Genomic DNA, 13,805 nt, shown 5'->3' with positions numbered 1-13,805 from the left:
ATTCCCCCTGTTTAACGGTCGAAATATTTGAATTTTACACTTAGGGAAGCGATTCCCTATGAGGGGGAACCGATTCCCCCCATGCTCCAAGCTGTTTTATTAATTATTTTCACACTAAAAACGGCTATATGATCTTCACTAATCATCCCCAACGTTCAGAAGTGATTCAAGGTGTATTTAAACAAATTTTGAAGCCCTTGATCAACAAGAAATCATAGAGAAACAAGAGAGAAAGCATCAAACACCAAGTTTGTGCAAATCAAGCAAATTTTCCTTTCAATATTCATTTTGCTTTCAAGAACACCATTTGTGCTCATTTGTAATTATCTTTGAGTGTTCTTTTCTTGTTCTAAAATTGTGCAAACATCTTACCTTGTGAGGTTTTCCTTGTAAGTTTGCAAATTTGTAATCTTCTCTTTGGGAAAGAGTGTTCTCAAGAATTGGGGTATATTCTTGAGGGTGTTGTAAGGTTATCTCTTTGGCCTCAAAAGAAAGAACAAATTAGTGAATTTGTTGGAAAATCCTTAATGTGGATAGCTAAGGTAGTGGACGTAGACTTTAATTGAGAAAGTCGAACCACTCTAAATCGCTGTGCAATTACTTTCAATTTTCTGCAAAAGCTTCCACCAAATTTTTAATTGCCAATTCACCCCCCTCTTGGTCAAATCCGTCAATCGATTAACTCAACAATTTTTTTTCAAAATACCAATTTTTGGGTATATGAAAAATCAAAAAAGGGTTCTAGAGTCAGTTACGCTTGGGGAATGATTAGCACCCACACAGCGCCCAAAAAATTGTTACCTAGTTGATTATCCTATATTTAAAATTGAAAATTTTGAGTTCAAACTTTATCTAATTTAAAAATCATTACAGATGCAAAGTTGAAAAGAGTATTCGTTTATTAAAGCTAATAGCATTCGCCCCTAGCATGAATGCGGGAGATAAGATATTGTACCCAATAACTGGATATTGCCTCGATATTTTAAAAATCCTGATGAGATCTTGAAAAGGATGTCGACCTACGGGAATCACCAGTAGTCACCTCCTGAGCATACTTACGGGAGATATGTTATTGACTCCATAATAAGTGAACATTGTCGTAGGTTTTAAAATAAGATGCAGTCAAAAAATTTATTATTAACCCTAATTAAACTAAGGGTAGATTAAACTAAGGGTAGATTAAGGCTTTCTCTATCTTAAAGTGTCAAATTATTAAAGAACTTAGAGGCATAAACTTAAAAATGTAGGCCTTAATATTAACTTAAATTAATTTTAATCAATATTGCAATTCGAATAATTAAAGTGGAACCTCGAGCAAAAGCCAGGACCAAATTAAGAATTCTCCTAATTTAAGGACTAAAGGTGAAATTAAGCCTAAGATAGAGTCTCTAATATAAATCCTAATTAAGTTTAATCAATTATACGATCAAATAATTAATTTGACATCTCGAGCAAAAGCGAGGATCAAATTAAGAATTCATTTAATTTAAAGATTAAACCTAAAAAAAGTAATATGGTTTGGGATTAAAATATTAAAAATCTAATAAAAAGGGTTTAATTTAAAAAGACAAATGATCTAACAGGGACTAAATTAAAAGGAATCTAAAATTGAAGGCAAAATTAAAAGCAATTAATGAATGCAAAAGGACTAAATTGAAGTGAATCAAAAATGCAAAGATGAAATTAAAACATTAAGTAAAGGACTAAAATGAAAGAAATCATAATATAAAACTAAAATTAAAAAATAGTGCAGAAAATCAAAGCTGGAATTTAAAGGACTGGAATGTAAATGCTGAAAAGTAAATGCATAAATTAAAATAACAAAAATTTAAAGTAAAAATTAGAAATAATGGAAAATAAATTAATCGAATAAAAATAAAAAAAGGTTAGGGGTTAATTTAATTGTTACCCGGACCATAAATAACGCGAATCATACCCCAGGAGGTCATCAAGATGTCGTATTATGATTTAATGTTCACATTTTAATAAAGGGACCAGAATGCAATAAAATAAAAAGATAGTAGCCAATAAAAAATAATTAGTGACTAAAATGAATAAATTGCAAACATCACATCCAAATCATAATCAAATAAGAAGCATAATCCCAACAACGGCTAAAATGAATAAACGTAAAAATCAATGACTAAATTCGAATAAATCAAAATAATTATAGTGATTAAATTAAAACAAGTACAAATTAGAGCACAAAATCAAAGAAATGGAATAAATAGGGGAGTCGTGACCGAAGTGGAAAAACATGCGTAAAGTAGAGGAACCTAGAAGAAAATAAACCAAAAAGTTAATACTTAGAAATAAAGATAGAAAACACCAAAATAAGGACATTAAATTTAAAATGAAAATGAAAAGAACACATCATGGTGAGCAAAATGCAAACTGATGAAACTTAGGATGGCTGTAGACGTCATTTCACCACTAGGATCAAAATGCACGAGGGCCAAAACGACGCCATTTTGCTTTGGGTATAAATACACTTTATCACCCTTTTTTCTCATTTTTCTCTCATTTCTTTTCCTCACTTTTTTTTTAAAGATATAAGTTATTTCTTCTCTTTAAGCATCCCCAAAATCCAACGGGATTCCAGCCGTCGGTCGTCGCGTCGACCGTCACGTAGTCAATATCGTCGGTGGTCGTTCGGGCCCAAATTTCATGAGTTGGTTTGCCTCGACGCGATGATCACAAATTCGAGCTCGATTTTCAACGCTTTGATCTTCGTTGTCCACCGTTGAATCATCTCCATTTCGAGATATGTTTCTCGTTGACCTCTCTTCTCCCTCCTGACCATTCAGATCTTCGAATGAGATCCCCCAACACCGGTGAAGCTTCCAGTCTAAGGTAAAAACCCCATTTTTCTTCTTTTATTTATTTTTTTGTTTTGTTCGTTCGACAGAAAGAAATAATAATAATAATAATATATATATATATATATATATATATATACATACATACATATAGTTTGGTATTGCTCTTCGAAAATGAGGAAAAATCCTCTGTCTACACTGATTTTTTTATATAAAAAAAAGAAAAAATAGGAGATTTATTACAAATTTTTTAATCCACCGAGAGCCTCAATTTTATATTGGTTTTTGCTTGGGGTTTTATAAAAATTCATATTATAAATTAAAAATTACATCCCATCTCTGATTTGGGCACTGTTGGAGCAGTTTGCAGAGAGATGGTGGCAGATTGATTGGCAACCTGGGAGTGGAGATGGTAGGGAGGTGGTGATAGCAGCAACAGTAATTGGGGCATTGAATGCCCCGATATTCAGGGATTTACGTTTTTATTTTATTTTATTATTTTTTGGATAAAAATGGTAATTACAAGAGGATTCTAGCTTGTGTTTGGGGTAGGATGAATTTTAAGAAATGTTTCTAGACTTCTAATAGCCTCATAACTAAGTTAGTAACATCTTTTCCTTATGCGTTAGTTAAAGAAGTTGGAGAAGTGTCCAAAGCAAGGGGAAGGAAAAGTTGTCAATTGGGTGATTTTGGGGAGTTTCCATCAACTAAATCACCAAGGTAACACCATTCTAACCTTCCTATACCATTTGTAAGCCTTACCATGCATTTATGTAACTTGCATTAGCTTTTGAAGGATTAAGAGCATGTTTATGGTAAATCTCACATTTATGTGTTTTTATGTTATATGATGACTCTTTATGACCCTAATAAGTTTAAATAAGACTCTAATAATGTTTAGGGACCTCCTTAGGGCCTTTATAATGGTTTTGAAAGGTTAAATATGCCCAAATATGGTATTTTCGGGTGTTGGTGTCGATATTGTATGTGTCAGTATTGATAATGTTCTTATACTGGGCAAAAACATATAAGTTTTTAGGTGGAAATATCGATACCCTAAGTTCGATCTCGATACTTGGAGAAGGGGGTTCGATACTGATTTTCCAAAAAGCAAATTTGGTACTGATACTCATGGGAGTATCGATACCAAAGGTTGATCATCGATACTCTCTATAGTGGTATCGATACTTTAATGGAGGTATCAATACTCCTGAGTCAATATCGATACTGATAAGTCAATATCGATACTACCTCAGTTCCAAGAATAAGAAATTTAGGGAATTTTAGAGATATTGTTGAGGGACTCAAACCATTGTTTAATCCTTCAATAATACATCAAGTGAGAACGATATTAACGAAGTTAATTTCAGTTAGAAACCTTATACTCTAGGGATCATAAGACTTACCTTGTATGATGTTCGGGAAATAAGTTGGACACCCGAATCCCTATAGAAAATCAAGGAACGTTTGTATGTTAAGATATGGTCAACCCTATGATTGTGCAATAGGCACTTCTTTGCTAACTGGACATAGATGCCCCAAGGTTCGACGGAGCAAGTTAGCAGGTGACTCATTCCGATGTAGAATTTTAGATTTCTACCCTAGGTAGAATAGAGGGGTGCGTGAACTCCGAGATGTAGCCCCTCAGTCGTACCATGATGCCTACCTATGTATTTATGTTTTATCTTACCATATTCATATGGTAGCAAATATGTTTTAAGTATGTTTTAAATATGTACATTAGAGGTTGCATGTAGTGTAGTTTGGTTATTAGTGTGGCACTGAGCTTGTGAGGTCAGCGTTCGGAATTTGTTTCCGTGTGCAGGTTAGGATTAGGAGCTTTTGGAGGAGCCTTTGCATGAACCGTTTACCACTAGCCGTCATCTTTTGAGTACGTCTCGACTTATGTAATAGTGGGCATGTATTGTAAACTACAAATTCAAGTTATTTTTTGGGGCTCCCGATTTGTAAACAAATATTATAATTTATGTGATTATGTATGTTAACATATGGATTTATGTAAATAAATCTTTTATTTTTAAAAGAAAATTTTTTGTCAATCACTCCAGTAGTCTGAATGACGTCATAGTCCGTTGATCTTTGGGTCGTACTGGATTAGAACGTTACACTAAGTCCGCCGGGAATCTTATCAGTATAAACTTTTATTAAAGATAGACATAAAATTTTATGGTAGGAGATGAATTTTTAAAATTTTAAAGGAAGACTATGTCAAACGTGAAAGAAATATATGTCACTTTTTTCTATTAGAAATTTACTAGATAAAACTTTCTTAGTTTTATAGGTTAGACCATATCACCTTTTTCTAGTAGAATGTAATTTACAAATAGTAGTAGGATAAAATTTTATCCAACGAACTTTATATGCATGGGTAATCAACTATATTTTTCCTTAAAACCAAAAGAGGTTATGGTACCAATGAGGAGATGCTTCTGAGAACCATAAATGGAATTTCTAGTAAAAATTTTGTTTTGTTATGAATATAGAATATGTTGTACCTTTTAAAAAAATTTAAAATTAAAGATTTGAGGGTTAAGTTTATTTTAATTTATTAAAATTAGGATCAAATTGATAGAATATATAAGTAGCAGTGACCAAATGTGTAATTATACAAAATATTTTAACTGTCACATCAGTTTCTCCATTAAATATTAATGACAAGTGGCTTAATTGAATGCATTTAAATAATTGAGTGACATGACTGACAAAAATTCAAAAATATTGTTCAAAATGAAAAGGGGCAATAGTTAGGTGGTCACGGGTATAGTTTACCCTTTATTTTAAATAGTTTATCTTTAAATTTTTAACTAATTTATAATTATACGTTGAGTCATTTAGAATTTAAATTTTTATAAATTAAATTAATAGTGCTCATCGTTAATAGTGTTCATCACTGCTCGTCGAGCGCCGTATAATTTTTCAAGCGATTATTATCATTAATAACAACTAAAATATTATGACATTCAATTATTAATTAAAAATAATATATTCGAACAATTTATCCTAGCAAGACAATGAATCATCTGTTTTACACTTTGTCCAACAAATTTACATTAACGTGAAAGATAAAATAAATTAATTTGTCCTTCATAAAAAGGAGAAGAATTATTAAACAAAAAAAAAATCTATGATCTGTAAAATAAATCATAAATAGGTAAAGTGAAAATCATTGGTGACTGAATTATCTGATAACATTGATCAGATTATGAAATAGAGATTGTTGATGGTTGAATCATATGCTATAAAAAGACAAAATAAATAAAATATAGATAATAAAAAGTAAGTGAAGACAAAGAGTGAGATGGGATAGCAACTTTCCACCATAATCAATTAAAATTAATGTCTAAAAAATTGAGAGAGAAAAATAAAAATGGATTTAAATGTCATAAAAATATAAACGTTTTGATTTAAAATATGCTAGTTGAATGAATTTATTTTAAAAAAAAATTATTAATTTCACAATCAATTAATTTGATGTTAGTTTATTTAAAAAAAAATTATTATAATTATTATTAGATTTGAATAACATATTTTACTATTTGAATAATAATGAGTTGTATCAATCCCTATAAGCTTTTATATAAACATTAGGATATTTGTCTCATTTTGGATACTACTTTAGTTTAGTAGTAACTTTTGTAATTTGAACAAGAGAAATAAAAATGACTTGGATTAATGGTTATTTTTAAGAATAAAGTGTATAAATGATCAATAAATTAAGTCGAAAAGATTTTTTTAAACCCTGAAGTTTTAGAAATTATAAAATAATTATTAAATTTCTCAAACAATTATAAAATGATCATTAAAATCTATTAAACTATTAAAAACGATCATAAAACTTATCGGAATATTACAAAATATTTATTAGTCTTATAAAAAATTATCATTATCTTATGATATACCTTGGTCATTTTATAATAGTTCGATATGTTTAATGATCATTTTGTAACCTTCGAAACATTAGTCTTACAACTTGAATCCGACAAATTTTAACTTAACTTGATTCTTTAAGATTTTTTTTTTAATTTTGAATTTAGATGATTCAAGATGGACTTGGAGAAAGAAATAGTTGAGGTCGCGGATCTAGAAATTAAAAAATGGGGGTCCAAAATCTTTTATACTTTATACTAAAAAATTTAGATATGCAAATTTTCTTATTTTTTTCTATTCTCATTAACAAATTAAACTGCATTTAATATTTTTCTTAAAATAATAAGTGTACAGTGACTTCCCTAAAGAGCCACATACATCCGCCATTGGTTGGGGTTAGGTCAATGTTGGATTTAGAGTGAAAACTCCATGGTTCGACTTGGAATAATCTGCTTAATTAACAAATTTTCAATCACTCACCATTTTTCATTCTAGCACTAATGGTCGTCATGCATTCAATCTCAAGTCACAATGAACTAAAAGCCTTCTTCCAATTCTTTCAATGTATTGTCTCAAATTTTTGAAACATTTCTAATGGAATTTTTTCAACAAAACTGTTTTAATTTGCAAGGTTGTTAAAATTAGGGTAAAATATACGAGTGACCACAAACTATAACCCCTTTTATTTTGACCACTGACGTTTTGATTCGATCAATCAGGTCACCCAACTATTTAAATGATTCAATCAAGCCACTGACCGTTAATTTTTAAGGTAAACTACACATGTGACCACTCAACTATGGTCAAAAATCATTTTGACCACCGATGTTTCATCGATTGGAGGACTAAATTTATTTCAATTTAAAGATTTACTTTACTCCAATCATGAAGTAAAAAACACCAAACCATAGGACTAAGGCATCCATTTGGTTTGCCAACAAATAATATACATTTTGTATCTTTGTAAATTATTTTTAGACAACAAATAATATAAATAATATTTTTACATTAACAAAAATAAGAATATATAAAACATGTTAAAATTTGTCTTTAATTATATAATTTAATATTATATTTATTTATTAATATAATACGAAAATTATATTTTATATTAAAATCATGATTAACATTCTAATAAAAATATTTTAAAATATAATTTTCATATTATAAAATATTAGATATATAAAATATTATATTCATATTTTTTGTTAATATAAAACATTATTTTCGTATTATATTAATAAATATATATAATATTAAATTATATAATTAAAGAAAATTTTTAATATGTTTTATATATTCATATTTTTTGTTAATGTAAAAAATAGTCTTAATTTTTATTTATTAATTATATTATTTATTGTCTAAAGAAAAATTTACAAAGATACAAAATATATATTATTTGTTGTATAAAGCAAACTAAATGGATGCCTTAGCTTGATGGTTTAGTGCTTTCTACTTCACGTAAGGAGCCCTTCGTTTAAATCCCATTAGCCCCCTTATGAATGTTGGTTTATTTTTTTGCAATCAGAGAGTGACACGTGTCATCCTCTGATTGGAGTAAAGTAGATCGTTAAATTAATAATAATAAATTTATTCCTTCAATCGAATGATGACATGTGTTATTATTTTAATTTATTAAAATGAGAACCAAATTGAAAGAATATATTAGTAACATTGACCAATTGTGTAATTATACCAAAATATTTTAATTGTCATGTCAACTGTTAACGGCAAGTATTTGATTGAAGCATTTAATAGTTGGATGGTCTGTCTGATCAAATTAAAATATCGGTAATCAAAATGATTTTTTTCCCATAGTTAGATATATTTAATGATCATTTTATAACCTTCAAAACTAAGAAAATAGATATCTTCTTCCCCTTGTCATAAGTTAAAATTAAGTAGGTCGGCTTTAGACACATTGTATCTTTAAAAAAAATCCCTCAGAAATGAATATGATAAATAAAACAACAAAAACAACAATAATAATAATAATAATAATAATAATAATAATAATAACCTCGATCCTCTGTACGTTCTTACTAAATAAGACAGTTTGTTAAAACCTTTCTAAAATTAGAATCTGGAAGAGAAAAAGAAAACACAAAACTCATTATGTCTTCTTAATCGTTCATATACATACCTAAATTTTCGACAAATATTATCTTTCGATCCAATATTATCATTTTCTTTTGACTTTAAATTGATTCCCGTTTTTGAAAAAAAAATGGGGAAAGATTTGATCTAAATGTTGCAGGCATGAGTTGATGCAAAATGTCTCTGTTTTTGCATCACACCAAGTTTTGTTCTTCTCTCATCTTCGAAGCTAATCAAATTTTAAAGAGGCTGTTTTAGTTTAGGATCAACCAAACCTTCCAAGATGTCATCGTCAAACAATAAGATGAAAGGCCTGTTAAAAGGCCTTAGATACATTTCTGAAATATTTGGTATGCAATCCCATCTCTTGCCAAATTATACCCAGAAATGGGTGTTGCAGAAAGAAAACTGGGTTTTGATAGAAAAACATGAACGTCATTGGTTTGGTGTTTTTCTCTTGTTAATAACAGTGAAAATGTGTGAACTTTAGTTGTGTTTTTTGCCCAAACAATGGATGTTGCAGAAGTTAATGATCGAGAAAGAAAACTTGTTTTTTGATAGAAAAAACATGAACATCATTGGTTTGGTATTTCTCTTGTTAATAGCAGTGAGAATGTGTGAACTTTTGTTGTGATTTTTTGCAGAAAATGAAAAAGAGCCTGAAATGCAGATTGGTCTGCCAACAGATGTGAAGCATGTGGCTCATATAGGATGGGATGGTCCATCAGCAGTAAAATATGCACCCAGCTGGGTAAATTGAAAGAACTACCATCATATTATTACCATGATTATGAGAAGTTTTTTGTTCATCTTTCTGTTTTCAATGATCAAAAGAATTAAAATTGCCCCAAGTAAAAGAAAGTCATGATTCATATTGGGAGTGAATTCTGGCTTTCATTTTTATACGCAGATGAATGAGTTTAAATCAACTCCTGCCAATACCCGGGAGGAAGATCCTAGGAAATCGGTCTCTCAAGGTCACAATTTCGATTATTCGAGTTCGAATATTTTTATCGAATCAGCTTCGTTTATGTTGATTAGTATTTGGTTTACAGATGTGATTAGCCGAGATGGTTCGAGGGATCAAAGCTTACCAGCAACAGAGACGGCAGACGTGCCTAAATCATCAAAACGTGGTTCATCTTCAACTAGGAATGGTCCTACAGGAGAGTCTAAAGGGAAGGAGAAATCAGATAAGCCTAAGAATCCAAAGAAGAGTTCCAAGACCAATTCTTCAAAGGAAACTTCAGATAGCACCACAAAGCCTAAGAAAAAGCCGAAGGAACACAAGGAGCCAAAGGAACCAAAGGACTCGGTCGACTCGGATAACCAGAAGAAAAGTAGTCGACGAAACAAGTCGAAAGAGAGTGTCGAGGGATCCTCCAGGAGGTCCAAGACCCGGGACATGGAAGCTGGATCCGAGTCAGGGTCTGTAACTGGTATCCGAGAGGATCGACTAAGTACTGGTTCAGGTTTTGAAGGAGAATTCTGAGGGGAATTGTACACTGTAAAACACTGGTAGCTACTAGCTAGAGACTCCCATTTGCTTTAGTAGAAACCAAATTCTTTCTTCTTCTTTTTTCTTGTTTTGTTTCTTTTCTCATTTTTGAGGAAACCTAACCTTTTATGACGAAAAGAGATCCATTGGAATTAATTGTTGAAACTTGGAACTGATTCAGTGATTCAGCTTTCAATGGATGCAAATGGACTATCAATTAGATCAGACTGATGACCAAGGCAATACTATGAATTGATTTTCTTCTTCTTCTGAATGGAATAATGGATAATAGTGGCTGATTCATGTCTGCAATACTAGCTTGTCGTTTGATTAATGGAGAAAAACAGAAAGCGAGTAATTACATAATCTTAAACCTACTCCAATACAAAATTCTTATTACCTTGTTTTTGTAAGACCTATCAGTGTTTTTTTTAATCTGTTACTGATGATAAACAATCAAACTATCAAAAGCCCCCAAAACAGCAACATTACATGAAAATGAGAAGCTAAAAGCCCAGTATTGGAGCCACCAACGAGGATGACAGCATTGGGAATATCTGGTTTGCTGCATTTCTTCAATAGCTTGGAGCCATGGCTTAATTTCTCATCAACACACTGTGCTGGATTACCCTTTAGCCTTATTTTTTCACCAATTTTAGCAGTGAATTCAGCAGAGAAAGGAACCCTACCATTCAGATTGTTGTTTTCCAAACTGAGTTCATTGATAAACTCCAAGCATCTAAATTCCTAAGTCACTTTCCCTTGAAGCCTATTGTTATCAAGTCCTAAATAACACAAGTTCCTCAAATGCATTCCCATGGAAGGTGGAATTTTCCCAACCAGTCCCATACCAGAAAACCCTATCTCTGGAATCTCCCCACTCAAATACACATCCTTTAACCTGGGCATTTCAGCAAGGAACAAATGAACCCCAAAGTTACCAAACTGTTAAAACTCAAATCCAAGAACTCCAAATCTTGTAAGTTACCCAAACTCTCTGGGATTTTACCAGAAAACCCGTTGGAACTCAAGTCCAGCTTCAAAAGCTGTGTGAGATTACCAGCTGCACAAGGAACATTTCCATGAAAAGCATTGGCACTCAAGTCAAGAACTTTTGAGTTTCTTCAACTTAGACAAAGTTGCAGAAACCTGTCCACTAAGCTTGTTTCTGGATAGTGTAATCTCTTCAAGAGCAACCAAATCACCTATCTCTCATCCGGGATATTCCCATAAACTCCGTTACCAGTCAAAACCAGTCCCCTCAAGCTCGTGAGAATAATGCCACTAAGAGGACTAACAAAAGTTGGGTTGTTTATAAACACAAGCTCTTCGAGAAAGTACCCGAAAGTAGTGGGAATCTGGGGGGCAAAAACATGGGTTTGGGTGAAGCATTGATAGAACAAAAGTTTGAGTAGATGTTTGCAGGAAGTGAAGATGAGAGGGCTAAAAGTTGAGTTGGAAGAGCAAGGAGGGTCAGCGTATAATCCGAAAGGTATCCAAAACTCAGTTCTGTGATGTGATCCATGACGTTTTTCGTAGCGGGATCGACGAAATAAGAAGCGAAAAAAATACCTCTATTACTCAACTACATAGAACTGAAAATTTGAGGATTAACGAAAGTACAACTTCCTATATATACAAGTTATTAACCCTTAACAGATAAACTGTTAACCCTTAATAGAATCAAACATACTTAAACCAATCCACTAAATATTCAGTTATAACATCCCCTCAAGATAGAGATTAATGAATATTGAGAAGTCCCAATTTGACCATGAGGGTTTCAAAACTTGGTGAAGAAAGTGCTCGAGTAAAAATGTTTGCCAATTGATTAACTGAACGAACATGGAAGAGTTTGATAAAACAAACAGTGACTTTCTCTCATATAAAGTGACAGTTGACTTTAATATGTTTGCTGCACTCATGGAAGACTTGATTCGTAGCTAGATGAATGGCTGACCGATTGTCACAGAAGAGAGAAGCATTCAAGACAGGAATATGAAAGGAAGATAGAAGAGTGACAGTCCATACAGATATTCTGTTTCACAAGATGAAATACTCAATGTATGTTGCTTTTTAGATTTCCATGAAATAAGACAATCATCTAAATAAGTACAATAACCGATAGTGGATTGACGAGTACCAGGACATGAGTTGTAATCAGCATCCACAAAGGCGCTGAGCTCCAAATTATTGCTTTCTGAAAAGAAAAAACGGAGACCTGGAGCATTCTTAACATATGATAAAAGATGACAAACAATTGTAAGACGTGGTTGTCGAATATATATATAGGTGAGAGAGAGAGGTAATTTTTTATGCCATATACTATAGGTTTTAGTTTTTTAAATGGTAATATATACATTTTATATTTTATTTTGTAGTGTTTCAAGTATGTATTATTTTATATAACTAGGTATGCCTATTTTAGTTAATTTATATATGTTAAAGTATAATATAATATATGTAACCCCTTTTGTCCGACCTAAAGGAAAAATGTCGGATCCAAAGGCCCATCATCTTGTTTACCCAAATCGAGCCCCAAATATCACTTTAAATACATTAAAATTTACCCTCATATTTATTGTAATCAAATATTTAATGTAACCAAAATAAATTTACAATAATTAATAATTAAAAACATATAACGAGCAGTTATAAAAAACCAAAGTTCAAGTCTCAAAGTCCAAACAAGGTTTAAATCCAATATTTCAAAATATTTAACATATTAAACATTATCCAAATAAAATAATAGAAAGTAATATCATAAAACCGAACAAATGTCATACTATGAAAATATTGAAATATGTAATAATGTCGAACTCCAAGTAACAGTTGTCCTAATCCGAGAATCTGAAAGAGAGAAACTAAGGGGGTGTAAGCTAATAAGCTTAATATGCCTCTAAAGTGCATTCAAACACAAGTAATCTCGATTCAAATAATATGCAAATGCTCATGCACCCACCTGTACTCCAATTACACCCAGAAGAGAGTGAGTTCCCCAGAACCACACTATTCCAACCCACACACCATGTAAGTGGGGTCCTCCGTAAAGACGAATGCCATTGAATATGAAAAGTGACATTTACCTCGTCGAGTGAATGCACTGAACTTCCCCTATCAGAATTCATCCCAACATAATATGCAAGATGACATAATATCTGATGTTTGATCTGATTTGAATAACAATATTTCATAAAAATTATCTGAAGCACATATTCCGAAGCATTTATATTTCCGAATCACATATCCAAGACGACAACACATTCACAGATAAAGTAAGTACATTCATGTATCGGGTCTGACAGTCAAACATGCAACACATGGAAAAATATTATGACTTTCATTTATCTCAGTCAAACTCAAAGTAAATCATGCTATCAATCATATTATCAACCAACGGAGCAAATAGAAATCATACAAAAAATATAACATCGAATAAAGAGACACACCTCGACAAATAGCTAACGATGATAACTATGTCCTCCACGATCAATTCAAGT

The 13,805-nt window shown here is 31.6% G+C and overlaps 1 protein-coding gene and 1 pseudogene across 1 annotated transcript; one reads left to right on the top strand and one right to left on the bottom strand.

Moving 5' to 3' along the window:
* Window positions 1–9,717: 9,717 nt before the first annotated feature.
* LOC120158185 (pre-mRNA-splicing factor CWC22 homolog) lies at window positions 9,718–10,299 on the top strand. Its single transcript, XM_039169087.1, has one exon. It carries the CDS (start codon window positions 9,718–9,720, stop codon window positions 10,297–10,299), a length of 582 nt encoding a protein of 193 aa, XP_039025018.1.
* Window positions 10,300–10,761: 462 nt separating this feature from the next.
* LOC120158184 lies at window positions 10,762–13,433 on the bottom strand (annotated as a pseudogene).
* Between the last annotated feature and the right edge of the window lie 372 nt (window positions 13,434–13,805).

This window comes from Hibiscus syriacus, unplaced genomic scaffold, assembly GCF_006381635.1.
Source record: "Hibiscus syriacus cultivar Baekdansim isolate YM2019G1 unplaced genomic scaffold, ASM638163v2 tig00111309_pilon, whole genome shotgun sequence".
NCBI lineage: Eukaryota > Viridiplantae > Streptophyta > Magnoliopsida > Malvales > Malvaceae > Hibiscus > Hibiscus syriacus.
The sequence above is the reverse complement of the archived record's forward strand: the minus strand, read 5'-3'. Positions and strand labels throughout refer to the sequence as shown.

Excerpts from the sequence above, each read along its gene's own strand:
- LOC120158185 (XM_039169087.1), top strand. The coding sequence starts at position 9,718 with ATGAATGAGTTTAAATCAACTCCTGCCAATACCCGGGAGGAAGATCCT.